An 18,776-nucleotide genomic window follows, 5' to 3' on the forward strand; every position below is an offset into this window, starting at 1 on the left:
TGGCTGCAGAGTCCAATCCAGGACTTTGGGTGCCGGCTCTGCAGTTGCTGAGACTTTCAAGATTGGTTTTGTATATTTTGTATTATTTTCTATATTCTTATTAGTAGCATTAGTAAAACATCTTCAATTTTTCCAACTCTCTTCTCTCTGTCCTTCTTTCCCTCCCGATCGCCTGTCCTGAGTGGGAAGGGGGGAGAGGGAGGGGCAAAACGGGGGAAGTGGGGGGGAGAGGGGGTTAACAATCCATCTGCCAGGGTTTTATTGTCACCCCGCAATCTTAACCCTCGACAATAGTCAAGGCTTTTTTTGAAGATGTGGCAGACCCTAGACCTATGTGAACTAGGGGAAATCACTCCCCCTACCTGTAAATCCAAATTTCCCTGTGAAAGAGGGGAGGAAAGGGTGCAGACGGGAAAAGTCAAGCTTTGCTCCCTCCCAGAGCTACCAGTTGTAGGACTGGTCTCTTGTACAGGCCTACCATCAGAGTAGCCGATACAAAACTACACACACACACAAGTGCACACTCTTAAAAAGATTTTATTAATTTTCTTTTTTTTTTTTTCTTAAAAAAAACAAACCCGTCAGTGCAACAGTTCAGTATCCCCTTCCTATCCCCCATCAGTAAGCAGTAATTTTAAAATCAGGAAATACCGAGTGCTGAAGCCAATGGGTTAGCATTTTGCTATTATTTCCTTCTGTCAAACTCTGAAAAAGTCCTCTGTATAAATTAAACAATGAAAAAAATGTTATTTTCAATTCTATGTCATTACAGTCAACAGAATCATAATGCATCTAAAATGTGTGTCCACAATATAGCAGGTATACATTTTTGGGAAAAGAAAAAAAAAAGGAAAAATAATATGACATTCTAGGTTTGTTAAAAGGATAATGGTCCCGTATTTTTTATTAACAGGTTAGCAAAACAAAATCCAATGGATTACAATATTTACATGTTATTTGAAAAATAAAGTAGTGATAAAAGCATGTCACAATCATTTTTTTTTTCTTTTTCATTTTTGGTAACAATTACAAACACCCAATCCAGGTATGGAACTGTTTAAATACATTTGAAATGAGGCCAATTAAAAAACAAATACAGACACAAAATGTGTATTTATACTTATCCCTCAAATGTGTTTTTCCATGACATTCCCTCCCTACTTCAAAAAACAAAACAACAAAAAAACAACCAAAAAAAACAAAAAAACAAAAATCAAAAGAATCCCCCTAGCACACAATTGATGAATCCCCAAAAGCAAAACACCATGCTTCTCAAGTAGCACTTATTCCACAAATGCAACATTTTTGCCATCAATTTTATGTGAAGCTCTCTAGGACACCGTTTCCTCAGCAGCTTCCTACTTTCCCCCCTCCCCCTCCCACAGTTCCCCCCCAAAACAAAAAAAAAACAAACAAAGACACATGCATTTCTAAAACTAGGTTTCAGTCAAGTACTTTCTACTTTTTGGAAAGAAAGTCCTTTTTTTTTTTTTTTTGTCCTTTTTTTTTTTTATTTTTTTTTTTTTTTTATTTTGTTCACAATCATAACATACCATGGGCACCAAATCCTGTACTTGTTGCTCAGGCAAAATTCCTGTTGAGTTTGGTAGGTTTTCCACCTGAGAAGTAGTGCAGGATCAGCCACTTAGGTATGCAGGTTCCTATTCATCCTACACTGCTCCCCTCACGCTAAAAGCTAAGGAGGGGAAAAACTTAGCAACTCCCTCTTGAATCGAGTAAAAGTAGTTCTCCAGGCTCAAGGTCGTATGTAACCGTTTCACCTCCACTTGCAAAAAGATGTGTTAACGGACACCCTTCCCTCCCACCACACCAAAACGAAAAGAAAACATGCACACCACAAACGTAAGAAAAAAAAGCTGCCAATCTTAACAAAAAGTTACTGGTGTGAGACTGATAAATGTTAATATGACAAGCAACAGAATGGTTATGAGGACCTATGTGTTTGGCCCGTGAGCTGCATAGCTGTGCCGTAAGTTTGGTTCTTTAGTTTTTTTAAAAAAAGTTAAAACTTCTTTGTTATTTCCATGTTTAAAATTAACAACAACAACAAAAAGTTCTATTCACAAGATCTAGTCTCCTTTCCCTGTCCCCCCCTTGAAAAGAAATACTTGTTTTACATGAGAAACTTAATTGTGCTGTATTTGTAACACCGCAGGCTGACAGAAAATAAACATGTGGCAAACAAAACTGCACAATCAGTCACATGAAATCTATTAAATCCTAAAATTATAACTGAACACTAACAAACAGCTTACCTGGAATAAAGGATGACAATTCACAAACAGTTATCTAGGAATTAAAGTCTCTCTCTCTTTTTTTTGTGTTTTTTTTTTTACTAAAATAATTAAAAAAATCACAGTATTTTAAGAAATAAAACCCACACTGGGATTTTAAGCACAATTTGTTTTCCTTTCTTTAAAACTTTTTTTCATCCTCCATTCACCACCTTGCTCAACAGTCTCTCTACATTTAACCACAATAACAACAGGTAGTACTGACAAATGCAGAGATTTCCCTTGGTTAATTCTGAGGTACTAGGAAACAGGTGACTGTTTTAAGCAAAGTAGTTTCTGTTTTGTTTTTGTTTTTCTTTTTTGTTTTCCTTTTTTTTTTTTTTTTTTTTTTTCTTTTCTAAAGCAGTTGCATTCAGTCTGGAAAAGCATTATGTATTAAAACTAGAAAAACGCACACAAATTTGTGCGTTGAAAAGTTATCCCCCTACTTCTTCCACGCTCACGACGCTTCCATTCACAAACAATCCAAGTCTCCACTGCAAAGCACGACGTGTAATGTAGGAATACAGGGAGTTGCTTCATTAGTCCAAGATGAATGTAACTTCCCATGGTCAAGATCCAGAAGAAGAGATGCAGTGATGTAATGGAGCCACTTATTCCATCACTTAAATAACTTTAATATACACACACACACACAGGTACCAGTGCTTTGAAAATAGATCATTCAGTCCTAAAAGCAGCTTTATTTCTTCCTTCTGCCTATCCCATCCACCCGCCCCACTCCGTTCATCACTGTTCAAGTACGTTGATTCGTATCACACCAAACACTTATTCGTTTTTGGCCTCCGAGTTGTCTTGGAGAGGTTTGTCAGCAGCTACCACGCTGACTGCTGTTTCACTGTTGTGGGAATAGTCCACCACCATTTGCTCAATGCACTCTTTTTCTTCTGGCAGTGTGCTAACAGTTTCTTCTACATCCTCCTTGGGCTGGCTGTTCTCACTGGTCCTGTGCTTGCTTTCGTTCAGTGCCCTGCAAAGCCAAGTGGCAGAAAACAGAAACACTTCTAGTTGATACAGAGAACAGCAAAGACAACCTATGAATACCTCCTGAGGGAGAAGAACAGATCACCTTCTAAAAAGGCAGACACACGCAGCCACGCCATTGCTACCTCAAGCTCAAAAGGACAGGCAGTGAATGAAGCCACTAGTGCTACCCATGACATTCTAGCTTTGAAACCAAATCTTTATTTGCTCTACACTGGGACAGATATGAGATGAGAGGGAAAAAGCTCAACTCTGACTTGTAAAACTTTATTCCTCTTTTCCCAGTCCCTTGTAAACAAGACTTAAAAGGCACCAAAAAAAAGGCAGAAGGAAAGAGTACTTTTCCCAAAGAGCTGAAGATCCAATAAAACTTTTTCTAAAGTTGCAACATTTCAAGTACTTGTATTAGGCAAACAAGGGTAAGAGAAGTGACATTTTTCATCCTATCACAGTTAACACACAATATTGTATTCAAATGTCTTCCAAATGTCAGCAACCTTGTATGAAATCTACTCTTTGAAGAAACTCTGGTCATGCAAAGGTATCTCTGCTACTGATGAGACCTTCCTCAAAAGAAGGAAAACTATTGTTTCAGAGATGCCTATCTTATCTGTGATGTGTATCATCCCTCAGTGTGCAAACTGCTATAGAAAGGCAAAGATCTTCACTATGAAGATGAACTAGTGAAATTCACTATGCACATCTTAGGAGGAGTTCATTCAGATTGATATTACTTTCCTGGAAGGTCTTAACATTCCTCTTCACATAGTTCTTTGCACTGCTATGCAAGCTTAGCTGCAAGCATGAGAAAGAGATAAAACAACAAAGGGCAAAAAACCCAGTTCCTTCCAAGAACATCCTGTATAATCTTCTGCCATTTTTATGCTGCTCTGCAGGCAGTCAAAATCAACAGTACACTCCAGTAAAGTTAATCCTGGACCAAGTGATGTATCCATGGGCAAGGGTACTTGAAGGTAAAGGGGCCCAAGATAGTTGGTTAGCATTCAGGGACTACTTCTTCCAAGCTCAAGATCAGAGCATCCTGACATGTAGGAAGTCAAGGAAGGGAGCCAGGAGACCTGTGTGGTTAAACAGGGCCAAACTCAAGTGGAAGAGGAGAGTTTACAGATCATGGAAGGAGGGACTGGCCACTTGGGAGAAATATAAGGCTGTTGTCAGAGGGTGTAGGGAGGCAACTAGGAAAGCTAAGGCCTCCTTAGAATTAAACCTGGCAAGAGGGGTCAAGGACAACAGAAAGAGCTTTTTTAAATATGTGGCAGATGAAACTAACACCAGGGGCAAGGTAGGCCCACTGATGAACGAGGTGGGTGCCTTGGTGACAGAAGATACAGAGAAGGCAGAGTTACTGAATGCCTTCTTTGTCTCTGTCTACTCTGCCGGGTCCCCTGAGGACGCAGAGGAAGTCAGGACAATGAAGGAGTTTGCCTCAGTTGATGAGGACTGGGTTAGGGAGCAATTAAGCAATCTGGATATCCATAAATCCATGGGTCCGGATGGGATGGATCTGTGGGTGCTGAGGGAGCTGGCTGAAGTTATAGCTAGGCCACTCTTCATCATCTTTACTAAGGGAAATGGGAGAGGTGCCTGAGGACCAGAAGAAAGCAAATGTCACTCCAGTCTTCAAAAAGGCAAGAAGGAGGACCTAGGTAACTATAGACCAGTCAGCCTCACCTCCATCCATGGGAAGGATATGGAACAACTTATCCTTGGTGCCATCTCAAGGCATATCAAGGATAAGAGGGTCATTAGGGGCAGTCAACATGGCTTCACCAAGGGGAAGTCATGCTTAACCAGCCTCATAGCCTTTTATGAGGACATAACCAGGTGGACAGATGACGGCAAAGCAGTGGATGTGATCTACCTTGACTTCAGTAAAGCATTTGACACAGTCTCCCACAGCATCCTCGCAGCTAAACTGAGGGAGTGTGGTCTGGATGAATGGGCGGACTGTGAACTGGCTGAAGGAAAGAAGCCAGAGAGTTGTGGTCAATGTGGCAGAGTATAGCTGGAGGCCTGTATCTAGTGGAGTGCCTCAAGGGTTGGTACTGGGACCAGTACTATTCAATATATTCATCAACGACTTGGTTGAGGGAATAGAGTGCACTGTCAGCAAGTTTGCTGATGACACGAAGCTGGGAGGAGTGGCTGACACGCCAGAAGGCTGTGCTGCCATCCAGCGAGACCTGGACAGGCTGGAGATTTCGGAGGGGAAAATTTTAATGAAATATGACAAGGGCAAGTGTAGAGTCTTGCATCTGGGTAGGAACAACCCCAGATTCCAGTATAAGTAGGGGAACAACCTGTTAGAGAGCAGCATAGGGGAAAGGGACCTGAGGGTCCTGGTGGACAGCAAGATGACCATGAGCCAGCACTGTGCCCTTGTGGTCAGGAAAGCCAATGGCATCCTGGGGTGTATTAGAAGAGGGGTGTTTAATAGGTCGAGAGAGGTTCTCCTTGACCTCTACTCTGCCCTGGTGAAACCGCATCCAGAATATTGTGTCCAGTTCTGGGCTCCTCAGTTCAAGAAGGACAGGGAACTGCTGGAGAGAGTCCAGGGCAGGGCAACAAAGATGATTAAGGGAGTGGAGCATCTCCCTTATGAGGAAAGGCTGAGGGAGCTGGGTCTCTTTAGTTTGGAGGAGACTGAGGGGTGACCTCATTAATGTTTATAAATATGTAAAGGGTGAATGTCAAGAGGATGGATCCAGGCTCTACTAGGTGACAACCAATGATAGGACAAGGGACAATGGGTACAAACTGGAACACAAGAGGTTCCACTTAAATATGAGAAGAAACTTCTTCACAGTGAGGGTGACAGAGCCTGGAACAGGCTGCCCAGGGAGGTTGTGGAGTCTCCTTCTCCGCAGACATTCATGACCCGCCTGGACACATTCCTGTGTAGCCTCAAGTAGGTGTTCCTGCTCCGGCAGGGGGATTGGACTAGATGATCTTTTGAGGTCCCTTCCAATCCCTAACATTCTGTGATTCTGTGATTCACCTTTGGACAATCTTAAGTTTTAGAATCATAGTTAAACCCTACATTCTACAGCCACTCTGAGCAGCAGAGTTAAAAAGGATTAACAGGAACTTCCCATGCAGCAACACCTGATGTCTGTATCCACACTTGTGACAGACAGAATTGTTCTTCATAGAACTGTGCCTTCATCATGGGGCTTTTTGGGAGGTGAGGAATGAGGTGGGGGAATGCACAGAGATTTACTGTTACCTTTGTTGGTTTGGCAGAGGAGTGTAAAGCAACTTACATGCCGTGTCTCAGCACATGTCGCTCCCACTCAGAGCCTTCTGTAAATGATCGGCCACAGAACTCACATGGGAAGCGCTTCTCTGGAGCACCGCTGTCAGGAAACATCATGGAATCTGGAAAAAGGCAGCACAGCCTGTGAATTCAGAAGTGACTAGGCAAGAAGGGACCACTGTTATCCTACTTTGATCTATTCTGTTGCACCTTCTCACCCAAGAGAAGCGAAAGGACTTACCTATCAAATAACTTTGCTTGTGAAAATGCAACTCCCTCAAAGCAAAGTGACCCTGCAAGCAACAAATCCTATTCTAAGTCTTAAAGCATCCCTGCAAGTAAGGGTAACGAGCTACCTACTACTCCCGGTTCCTGTATTTCAACAAATGAAGAGACTGTGGAGTTTTAACTGTAAACCAAAACTGAGAGGTTTAGGGCTGAAATGGCTTGAAAGCAAAATAAAAAAGCCACTAAAGCCTATCTATAATTTTTAATTGGTAGTATGAATTTTAGGAAAGAAAGACTTGGTATATTTAACACATGATCCTCATAATTAATAGATATCCCTTCATCATTAAGTCTTATGGGTTAAGTCCTGCATCTTAACTGCATAGGTATTTCATCCCATCCTAATCTTTTACACAAAGTGCTTGGAGCCTCATTTGTGGAAGTGTCAAGCACCTAATAATATGACTAAAGTCACTGGCAGCTCAGGGAGCAGAACTTCTGAAAGTCAAGCTCCATGTGAACACAGCCAGCTTTAACAAAAGATGAAACATTTTCTCACAAATTAAGAAGATCACCACACAAGTCATTAAAAATAATTGCATGAACTATCTCACTTGATTCTTTGCTGGAAATGAGACAGCACCATCTGCTCAGAGCATTAATTCCTTAGCAGGGATTATCTTAAGCAAGAAATCAACAGAATGTCTTTCTGACTCCTCCCAAACTACATAATAAAAAGGATTTTGCTCCATTTTGGTTCTGATCTCTGCTCCCTTGATTTCTTCACTCTTATATTTACTCTGTTTATGATCAGCCTGTGAACTTAAAATTGCCCACACATTTTCTATTATCTGTATGTAAGTCCTGTAAATGTATTTTTGTGACACATTTCTCACTAGTTAGCCTTTACTAAAGTTCAATGTGGAATGGTTCTTAACACCACTTTTGCCTCTTCCCCTTAAAAGAAAAAAAAAACCACTTTGTATTTCTTACTGTCAGGGATTTATTATGTGCTTAAATATCACACAGCGAGGTACTGTGTCAAGGGGAATACCAGAAAGTCAGTCAATGCCATTAGTTCAGTTTACATCTGGATTTGAAAACCTTATGTGCAGAATAAATTTATATACACACCAGTATAATATTTATGGAGGGTAAAAGTTTTAGAGGTAAATGCTGCTGTTCTGTACAAGAACATGCTTACCACATAGTACAAAATAAGAAGTTTTTTCTGGGTCTCTGCAGAAAGGAAGCATAAAACATAGAGGATGTTTTGCTCAAACATGGAGGGGTTTAGGGTTGTTCAGCCTAGAGAAAAGAAGTTCTCAGGAAGACCTTGTGGCGGCCTTTCAGTTCTTAGAAGGGGCTTATGAGAAAGATGGAGAGAGACTTTTTACCAGGGCCTGTAGTGACCAGACAAGGGGTAACGACTTTAAACTGAGAGAGGGTAGGTTTAGGTTGGACATAAGGAAGAAAATTTTTAAGATGAGGGTGTTGAGATGCTGGTACAGGTTGGCCAGAGAAGGTGTGGATGCCTCATCATTAGAAGTGTTCAAGGTCAGGTTGGATGGGGCTTTGAGTAACCTGATCTAGTGAAAGACGTCTCTGCCCATGGCAGGGAGGTTGGGCTGCATGATCTTTAGAGGTCCCTTCCAACCCGAACCAGTCCATGATTTATCCTTGCAACTCCCATTAAGATTAGCAAGTGATACTCTAGTAAATCCATCACCTCTTCAGAAAACACTATCATATTGACCCTACTTCCCCATCAGTTTTGCTTTTAGGGCTGTGAATCTGGACTGCTTCTCCAAAGGAGTATCAGAAACTGCTCTTCTCTGAGGCCTGCAGAAGAGAGGTGACAGACTGCACAGACATCTGACCTCTCTGTGGTTTTTCTGCATCACATGTACAAGCACTCATGGACATTTATTTTTGTCTACTGGGGAAAAACACCTCTTGATTCCAGTTTCTGCTAAGACAAAAACATAAAGGTCAGTAAAGAAAGACAGACCCTCTGGGATACAGTGCCTACAACGAGGAGCTGTTCTTTCCATGGTGTATGCCAGACACTTTCTTTTCCCCCATCATCTTCTTCCTCCTAGGTCAATATATTTTCTACTATCCTTTACCAGCAGCCAATCTCTCTTCTCCATACAAAACAGCAGTCGAGCTCTGCTGAACTCTGCTGCCCAGGTCTGCCTGTTCACATGGGCAACAGCCCTTCTCTGGTTTGCTGTCCAACAGGCCATTTGGAGAAGTACCACACTCTTCTTCACACCTTCAGTACTGCCCACACCAGTCTGAAGTCAAAGTGGCCAATTTAGGCAGCTGTTTGACTCATGGGAAGAAATCCTGGTTCTGCCAAAGTCACAGACATCAGAGGGTTCAAACAGCATTTGCTTCCAGACACCTGGAGTGCACAGAGGCACTCAGTAAATCCCACTTCCTGCTAACACCACAAAGACTAGAATTGTCAAAAGCACACGAGAGGCATACGGGATTACACAGTTTGATGTGGTTTGAAAGCTGTGACAACATTAGCCACTGTGACAGGCTCTATTTAAAACCATAAGTCTGGTCATCTGCTAACAGGGTAAACCATTTCTGTGTTAGAACTACCTTCCGAAAGTACATACAGAGATGTCAGCACGCAGCTCAGCATCCAACCACACCTTCAGTTCCTGTCTCACTAGGACACTTCGAAAGTGTACCTTGCATCTCGCACCTTATAGTGGTAATCCACAACTTGTCTAGACAAATATAGTCAATACATCTGGATCTTTTCTAAATACCCTTGCTGTAGTAGAAATAAGGGGTTTCTGCATTTTCTACCTATTGTACTGTAATATATTGGAAATGGTTACAGATTAAAAAAGAAAAAGAATAACAATGTTGAAACATCCACCCTACAGGCCAGTCAGGAAAGAACAGCTGCAAAACAAACTTGGAAATATGCATGATTTTCTTAGACTGGTCATCTGAACAAGCACGCAGAAATCACTTTAGCCAGTGATTTAAAAAACACAGATACAGCCAAAAAAAAAGTGCAAAATAGAAATTAGAATTATTAAGATATTATCCCTTGTTTAACTATTGATCACATGAAACATGGGGATAACACATCTATTTTCTCTGCAAATTTAAATCTCCAGCATAGAAAGTCATATTTTTACATTTTCACTGTGTAACCTAAAGCCATTTTTTACTATGAACTTGACTCTGGCCTGTCCCCCTCACCATGGTGCATTTATGTAGATTTTTAAGGCTTGGCAGATATCAGCTTCTTCTCCTTGATCTAGATACCATGGCTCCAAGGTCACTTCAGCACCTATGCTTGTATGTAATGCTAAGGTAATCCTCATAAGGACGGCATGACTCTTCATCCCCTGCTAGCTGTGGGTCTATACAAAACATTAATCAGCCTGTAACATCTGCTACTAAGGTAAGCTGGTCCTCTGGTCAAGTTATTACACAACTGTTATGGCCATGAAGCTCTGAGGGATAACGCTGTGCCTCGACACCCAAGCACCTTTGCATACGAGTTACTAACGTTAAGCTTTCAAATGCACATAGACCAAACACGCCTCTAGGTTCTCCTCTGATTTTTCTACTGCTCTACCTAAGATCTTTTGAAGGATACTTTTCTTTAAAACATAAATGGTTTCCTAATCAACTTGCTTCCTTTCTCATTTAAATAAAAGCTATCACTAACCAGACTTGAAGTGAAGCGCTGGTGACAAGTGCAGACCAAATTCATGCTGCAGGGACAATAAACAAAGGCCAAGACACTGAGGTTTTTCTATTAAAAGGTAAGAAGCATGATCTGAGCCCCTTCTGTTCTGTCAACAACCTGTGCATCCAGAAGTGTGAATTTTTCAAGGTCTGAAAAGATGTAGGGAGACTTTTTTTTTTTTTTTTGTGAACAATTCCTCAGTGAGACTGAAAGCTGAAAATTCAGGAGGCAAAAGGTATAAACATGGTGGCATACCATTAGTTAAAGTACACAGAACTTGGCTAACTGCGGTTGTCAGCATCAAGAGGGTGGCTGACCCCAGGAAACTGACATTCAGACATCAAGGGCTAATGATGTCAAAGAGTTGTGAACATGCTGTATTTGACTGATTAACTGTGCACCAGAGCAGACTACACAACACACAGTTTACACCAGATAATGCAATAACCTGTTTTCCATGGGGAAACGTTGTTGGAAGGGAAGGGCAGGAAACCCTTAGTTCAATTTACAGAGAACTTACTTTTTCTCTGCTGATCTAACTTCAACCAAACCAAAAGCATTAGCAAGCAGATGGTGTAGCCTTGCTGAAGTCAGTGGAACAAGTCTTAAACACAAACTCGGGCACATATTTAAATACATAGCAGTACAGGTGGGGCATGGACATATCCTGGCTCCAGAGCTGCCAACTGCAGCAACTGCAACAGGACTGACTCTGTCTGACAAGGAATGCTGGGCATGGAGTTAATAACAGCCCACAAAAAAGTTTGGCCATGACCCCTTCATCCTTCACTTGAACAATGCTGAGTGAAAAGCTGAAAATTCATTATCAAAACAGAAAATATGACAGACGACTAAAATACTTCACTTACGTAGTTTTCAAAGCCCTTACAGATGTTATCTGCGTAGGAAGATAAGTCACACATGCTATCTGTGTTTTCTCATAGTACAAATTTTCTTAACAGACAGAAAACTTGTAATAAGGATTAGAAAAACAAGATTCCCCCAGGAGCAGTGTCTTCACAAAAGCCCCATTCTGCTCCTGCTGGCATGCCTTCATGGCTCCACAGGAATGTACTGTAGAGTCAACAGCTGACCTTGCTCTGTGGGACTGGTGGGGCATGTTGCAGTGCCAAAAAACCCAAAAAAACCCCCCAAAAAACAGAAGAGCTGCACTGACCTCTCTCTTCAGTCTGGGGACTTAACTCTTCTTCTTTTTCCTCTTCATCACTGCTGGAGCTCTCTGTCTTCCCCTTCATTTGTTCCAACTGGTCCAAGTTAACCCGTCCAACAAGCTCAAAATTACGACTCACCTTTGAAAGATACACTTTTGTCAGCAATCAGCACAATCATCTGCTACTCAGAAAAATAATCACATTTGCAAAACGAAATCGAGTACACATCAAAGTCTACTCAGCTAGAGGGGACATACAGTCACCCAGTCGAATTAAGGCTCACTTCAACTACTCTTCTTTTGCTGTTCATTCTGCATTTCCCATTTTTTGTTTTCAAAAATTAATGACATTCAGTAAAATGCCTATATTTCTTCCCAGTTTTGGTGTATTAAAACAAACAAACAAAAAGTCCAAGAAATGTAAACCACTTCAAGTTGTAGTCTCTTTTAATGGGAATGTTCAACTGCTGTGATCAAACACTGCACATCCACACTGAAAGAAAACTCTTTGTGACTGGTTCATTCAGCTTCATTCATGAAAGGATGGGTCTTTTACTAAGCACATGGCTGCTGTGTGCTGCATACACTTTCACTCATTAATAACAGATTAATTTTCATTACGAATGGCTGCAAAGTGCTTTGCAAACTGATACACAGACTATAATGGGAACACTTCACCCAGGGTGAAATGCACCAGCTACTTAACAGCTCACAGCAGCAGTATAAAAGGAGCAGCTTAGGGCACAGAAGTCAGGAACTCCATTACATCCAACAGAAACAGCAGAGGAGCAGCCCAGATTTACAGTAGAGGCAGAGAGCATGGAGCGTGACCAGGACGCTAGGGCATCTTGTTGGATGACAAGCACCCTCTGAGCTCATTGATCGCTGTTGAGAAGGATTTTGGATTCATCTTTCATGCAAAGAGACAGCCCTCCAGCAGCTCAGGCACTGAGCCACAGAGGCAGACAGGATGGAGACAGAGGAACAAGCATGGTACAACAGCTCCTGCAGGATGCTGAATAAAATATCAACACCCACTGAATATTTTTTATCCCTCTGTGGGAAAGGGAATGTGAATGAACCTACGCAGCATGTGAATGAGACTGTAGTATATCTCCAAACAGCAAACTATTCTAAATGCTGTGCTGTTCAAATTCCTAGCACTACTCTGTACAGACAGTTGTGATGAAGTTCCCTGACTTAACACATTACCCATTGAGATTTAAACAAACAAGACCATATGCAAAGCACTTAATTCAACTGAGCTCATGCACAGGAACTCTTTAAGGTGCAATATCATTTGGGTATCTGAGACCAGAACTTGGACACAAATAAGCGAGATGTAAATTACCAAAGAGAAATGGGGAAAATATACCCTAAACTACTAGTACCATCACTGCATGTCTGGATTGGAAGGGAGAAGTAAGTAAGGGAATAATCTTCCCAGCCTGATGCACTGTGTGAAAAGAATGAGGAACAGTGCCTCCTGGATACAGCAGGTGCCTTGCTATGGTGACCTGGAGGCATGGAGCATCTCACATATCCTGTGAACTGCAGACAGCTCTCTGGAAGTAATAAAGAAGAGGGCAGATAAGCATATCAGGCCAACGTAAGTTTATTGAGTTGGTTTTTATAAGACAGCCAAATATTTTTTAAGCATGAAAAGCTTTGCTGGGACTTTTGCTGCTAATACTGCCAATATAAACGTACTTGGCTGCAAGAAGAGTGTCATTCAGGCAATGAATCAGGAGTTTTCAGTGAGGACCTGCAAAGCTCAACTCCAACAGGCAGAGGCATATAGCTGCCTCCCTTGGAAATGTGACAAGGAAGCACTCTAAAAAATACTCCAAAACACATCTCAGTTCTAGAATTTCAGTGTATCTCAGCTACACAGCTCACAGTTACAGAAATTAAAAGCTAACAATCTGTGAGAAGCCTCTAATAACTTTTCAGAGACTGCTCATGTCTACACTCAGGAATTCCACAAAAACTCCAAAGCAGGCTTACCTTGAGATGTGGTTATACTTGCTGTTTACCTTTCCCTTGTTAAATGTAAACGGGGAAGTATTGCCTTCTTTGTTATTAAAATATGCATGGCATGTCACGCTGCTGAAGTAGCCAGAGTAATCTTACATTTGGAATCTCCTGCCTTTTACAGAGGCTGAATCATACAGCTTTAATATTGCTTCACAGCCCTTTTTCCCCCCTCTTTAAATAAACCTAGCATACGCAAGGGACTTTTCCAGGTAATGATACTCCGCATACAATGGTTTTCCAAGTCTGATCAATCTGAACAGCTTTAGAAACCATCAATTTTAAGTGTCCAAAGAAAAAAGAGAAAGTGAGGGTCAACACAGGATTAGCTTCCAGATTTGGGGAGGGAGGAAAAAAACCCCCAACAGCAAATTAGCTACTCAGATTTGACATGCAAGTAAACTGATTCTGCATTTGCAAAGAGTAGATCACTACAAATTAAAACTATTTGGATGTTACCTTGTGCTCATCTCGAAGGTGAGTGTCCAGCTCCTCTGTGTGTTTGGTCTCATAATAGCAGAGTTGGCATTTGTAAGGTTTCAGTTCATTGTGCTTCTCTATGTGCTGCTGCAAGCTCTCATCACTGGAGCAGGTAAAGGTACACTTATCACAGCGGAAAACAACTCCTTGCAAGTACTTTGACAGTTTCGAACGGCAGACTTCAATGGGAACGACTCGCTCTTCTGTAGGGAAAGGACAACATTCATTTAACAAATTTTATGAAATAGCAGGCCCACATGTCAACAGTTTGGGCACTACCACCCACACAAGGAACAGGATCTTCCATATGGGTTGTCAGTCTGTCTATGAAAGAATGAGAGCTAAGTTGGATCGACACAAAAAACACAAGACAACAATTTGTCCTTCAGTGAGTGGGATAATTCTCCAAGGCTACAAATGCAGGTGTCCTCATAAATGGGACTGCTTATTGGGTGAAGAGAATGGGAATGGAGGTTTTGGGGCAAATGAGGCTCTATCTGTGAGTCAGAGTAGCAGAGCCTGGGAATACAAAACCAGCTATAAAACAGCCAGATCAAAAGTTCATTTTGGCTCAGCACTTGACAGCAGCCAGCTAGAAATGTAATAAACAGGGAAGCTGCAGGGTGTTTCCCAATGCATCACCCTGCCAGCTCTATAAAAATCAGAGTGGGTATCCTCACCATTACATCTAAGGCTACTCTGTGGGGACTGAGAGGGTAAGCAAGGTGGCACCTTTCCCTGGAAGAAGCTGTGCAGGTCAGTCAGGGGCAGAAACTTCCCAGCACACCCACAGCTTTCAGAAAGCTTGCAAAATCTGTATGCATGTCATGTCACACTTCCCACAGTTCAAATCATGGATACAGGCATGCACTGAAAATGCTCTTGCTGAGTTATTAAACTCTCCACTTCTCAAGCAAAGCACTGACCCTTAACAAAGTGGCAATCACTGTCAGCCATTTGACAGAGCCAGAACTGGGTGCACATAACACTCATCCACTGTGGTTCCATGAGCTGTGTGCACAAGGGAAACCCCAAATTTGATTCTTCAGCTGAGTGTCACCAGAAGATTTTTATTATGGGCTTTTGTTACTCAAGTGGTCTTTTGATCTAGAACAGTGACATTCAGTATTGTTACTCCTTATGGATCACAGAAGGAGTCTGGTCCTCCTCATGCAGGTTCATCCATAATGACAGATTAAAACAAACAAATGAAAAAACCAGGCCTGAATCTCAGAAGGTAGACATAAAGGCTAGGGGAATGTGAGACACTGCAATCCACACATGGATCTGAGCCAATGGGCCCTTTTCTTTAGTGAGGATGGTAATATCACATCCAAAGACAACTACAGAAATAGAAACCCCCTTAAGGTTTCTGGAAGGTGGCAAAAGCTCCATTGTTCATTCACCTTTGGCCAATCCACATGCTACTGCTGCTCACAAGACTTCTTTCTACAGGCCAACAAAATGTTCCATCCTGCTCAGCTTCTCCCTGAACACAAAAGTTAACCTTTCTCATAACCTTCCTCTTTGGCCTCTTCAAAAAGTGGAAGCTTTCCCCAAAGCTATGCCTTAAGAAAAACAACCTGTGGACTTACTTCTACACCAACAACAGCTTCTCTAGCTATAAAGACACCAAGTTGTGGCCATTCAGAGTGGGAAAAGGGGAGAGAATAGGGTCTAACAGACAACAGAATTTAAAGCCATGATTCTGGGGTCATAAGAAGACTTTTTTACAAGGTCGTTGCAGCTGTGTGCTTTTGAACTCACTGAAATAAGTGACACAGCTGGTTTCAAAAGTGAAAAAGTCAAGTGAAGTTTTCAAAAAGAGAAATACTCATTAAAATATTTGAAAATTCACTTTTCCTCTAGCACCTGACACAGATTAAAAAGCTAAAACGTGGTCTGGTATAAAACTTTTTTATCTACCAGTCTGGATTAATGCAGCATTCCCTAATTCACGTTAGCAAAACTTATTATCTCACAATCAGACACACATACTCCCCAAATCAAAGGCATCACAATAACGGGAGAAAGGCAAAATAAACATAAACATCAATTCTAGCCTGAAGGATTTCGCTTTCAGGGGATGATTTAAAACTTTTACATGATGTGAGCTTCCTCCAAGCAATGATTTTGGAACTTGCAGGTTATTTGAATCCAGAACCTTCATAGGTTCCCTTAACTCCACTTTGCTCCTACAAAGTTATGTTCATTTAATTACTCTTTTTGAATGCACTTAAATCTGGGCAACTGACAAGATTACAGGAAACCATAAAGCCCCACACACAAATTGAAAGAGGTAGCTTCTTTATCCATGTGTAGACTTCTTCAAAGTTCAGCAGTGTCTAAACAAAGACTATTGCATACACCTAACCAAAAAATGTCCTGAATTGTGGGACAATTTAATGAGAGGAGTTATTAAAAATCAACAACAAAATAAACACCTAAAAGCATCATTTTGGTTTAAGAAACCAAATCCTTCTATTACAGTGAAATATTCAGGCTACTTGTAATGCAGAGCAGAGATAAAACTGAAAGGTCATTAATGCACTAGGTATTTGCAGTATGGTAGCTCAAAGTAGACACACATTTTATTGCTCAAGGCATAAAAGACCCCATGACCCTTTCAGTCCTCAGCTGTAAGGAAATAATCTTTGCCCATCAACACACCACAGCAGATACAAGTTACCTCCTTCCCTTTAAAGGTAAACAAAGTACAAACAAAACAGTCCTACTATCTAGACATGGACCAATTATTTGGTCATGTTGAGTGTTTGAAAATATGCATTTTTGCCTGAAAATCCAAGCTACAGTCACAGAACATGTTGCATATGCATTCCAGTAGCCAAAAGCAAGCACAACATAAGGGTTCTGCATACATCAATGAAGCTGTGCATACCAGGAATAATGCCAAAAATAACGCTGTGTAAGCAATGAGGTTATGTAGCCATGAAGCCTTTGGGGGGGTAGACGAATTTGAAAATTTGAGTTTTTTATCCTAAATTTACAATTCAAAATAATTTGGTGTGATTTCTGTTAAATGGAAGAACAAAGTCACTCTTTTGTTCTTACTATCAGAAAGAGAATAAAATGATCGCTAAAAGAAAAAAAAAAAAATATTGCCCTAAGGATTTTAAAGTAGACCCAATAGTGATCTTGGTAGGTTGTATTTAGCCCTGAAAAAATACCAATGTGTTTCAAAATGTGTGATGGGAATGGAACTGGAAGGAATAATGAAAACTAATTGCAATGTCCAGACTAAATTAAAGGCCAACACCTCTGCAGCCATGGAGCAAAATTTCACTGTCTCCTCCTCTCTCCCCAGGCTTGCCTGTCCTGAAGGCCAGGAAGAACCCAAGAGCCAAATTTCTTCTCTTCATCTACCTGCACAGCAGCTTCTGTCTGTGTCAGTTCCCTGCTACAGGCCACCTGTAATGAGTCTGACCTCCATCTGTGACTGCAGAAGGGATGCTGAGCCACTTTCACACTGATGAGGAACAGGTGATACAGAGAAGGAGACTCTTGAAGGCTTCCTGTTTACCCTCATTCTTGATGAGAAGCAAATTCCTTGCCTAATTTTTTCTTGCTAAGCAGTCAGCCTTCTAGCTGATAATGCTTTAGACCTGTAAACCCAAGCTTCTGTAGCCACTGATTAAGAGGCAAATAAACTCTCCATTTCAAGCACATGCTGTTTCACCAAGGATGAGGGATGCAGCAACTTGGAAGTAATGTAAGAGTCATGCATCTGTAAGCATGTCCTTTTACACAAGAGGAACATTAACTATGAAATGGATCAAATCCTTCACTCTTGATTTCACACACTGCACCACTCCATCTACCTCAAAACTAATTTTCTTGGACCACAGATCAGGGCTATTCCCTTATTTTACCAACACAATGGCTATAAAAAAGGAAGGCTATCTCAGACTACATTTATTGTCACTTAGTCTCCCTTTCAGTGGATATTAAATCTTGTCAAAATTGTCTGCTTCAGCTGCCACATAATTAAATACAACAGTAGAGGGTTGTTTTAGCTAGATATATGCACCAGAAAGAACTTTAAGCAAGGACCCTACCTCCTTTATTACGTGGATGCTTGGTGCCATGGAAAAACCTTGTCCTTCTTTTCAGTGGCCTCTGAGATTCTTTATTAACTAAAACCCTATTTGCATTAAAACTTCTTTGACTTTGTTATACCTCTCCCAATGCTCTAGAAGGTGTATCATGATGTCCTTTGCTATCAGCTTTGTTTCAGCAGCACAAAGGCCCAAGGTTGGTTTGTGCAACCAAAGCCATAGCTCTACAGAAGAACAGATCCACAGTACCACCTACGCAGGAGGTAACCATCTCCTTGTAATGGTCAGATACAGCTCTGTACAGGCACTGCAGCTGCCTGAGCTCATGAGGAGCTCTTTCAAATCTGGAACTGGATATTCCAGGTGTCAAGTCTATGCATGATGGAAAATACCCTAACTAAGCCCATCAAGTTCTTGCTCAGTCTATCTACCTGTACTTTAAAGGTCTGGGAGTGTCCACTGGAGCCCTGGCACAGAC

At 41.4% G+C, this 18,776-nt stretch overlaps 1 protein-coding gene across 3 annotated transcripts in view; it reads right to left on the bottom strand.

Annotated features, from left to right (window-relative positions):
• Positions 1 to 519: 519 nt before the first annotated feature.
• Positions 520 to 18,776, bottom strand: part of ZNF462 (zinc finger protein 462) — a 96,375-nt gene continuing 78,118 nt past the window's right edge. For all 3 annotated transcript variants that reach the window (XM_082075103.1, XM_082075101.1, XM_082075100.1), the window contains 4 exons: positions 14,202 to 14,425; positions 11,715 to 11,847; positions 6,584 to 6,698; positions 520 to 3,285 (listed from right to left, as the gene is read on the bottom strand). In XM_082075103.1, coding sequence (XP_081931229.1) covers positions 3,084 to 3,285; positions 6,584 to 6,698; positions 11,715 to 11,847; positions 14,202 to 14,425 — 674 coding nt within the window. In that variant the 3' untranslated portion in view covers positions 520 to 3,083. The remainder of the gene's footprint in view (positions 3,286 to 6,583; positions 6,699 to 11,714; positions 11,848 to 14,201; positions 14,426 to 18,776) is intronic.

Source organism: Streptopelia decaocto, assembly GCF_964273445.1.
Source record: "Streptopelia decaocto genome assembly, chromosome: Z".
Lineage (NCBI taxonomy): Eukaryota > Metazoa > Chordata > Aves > Columbiformes > Columbidae > Streptopelia > Streptopelia decaocto.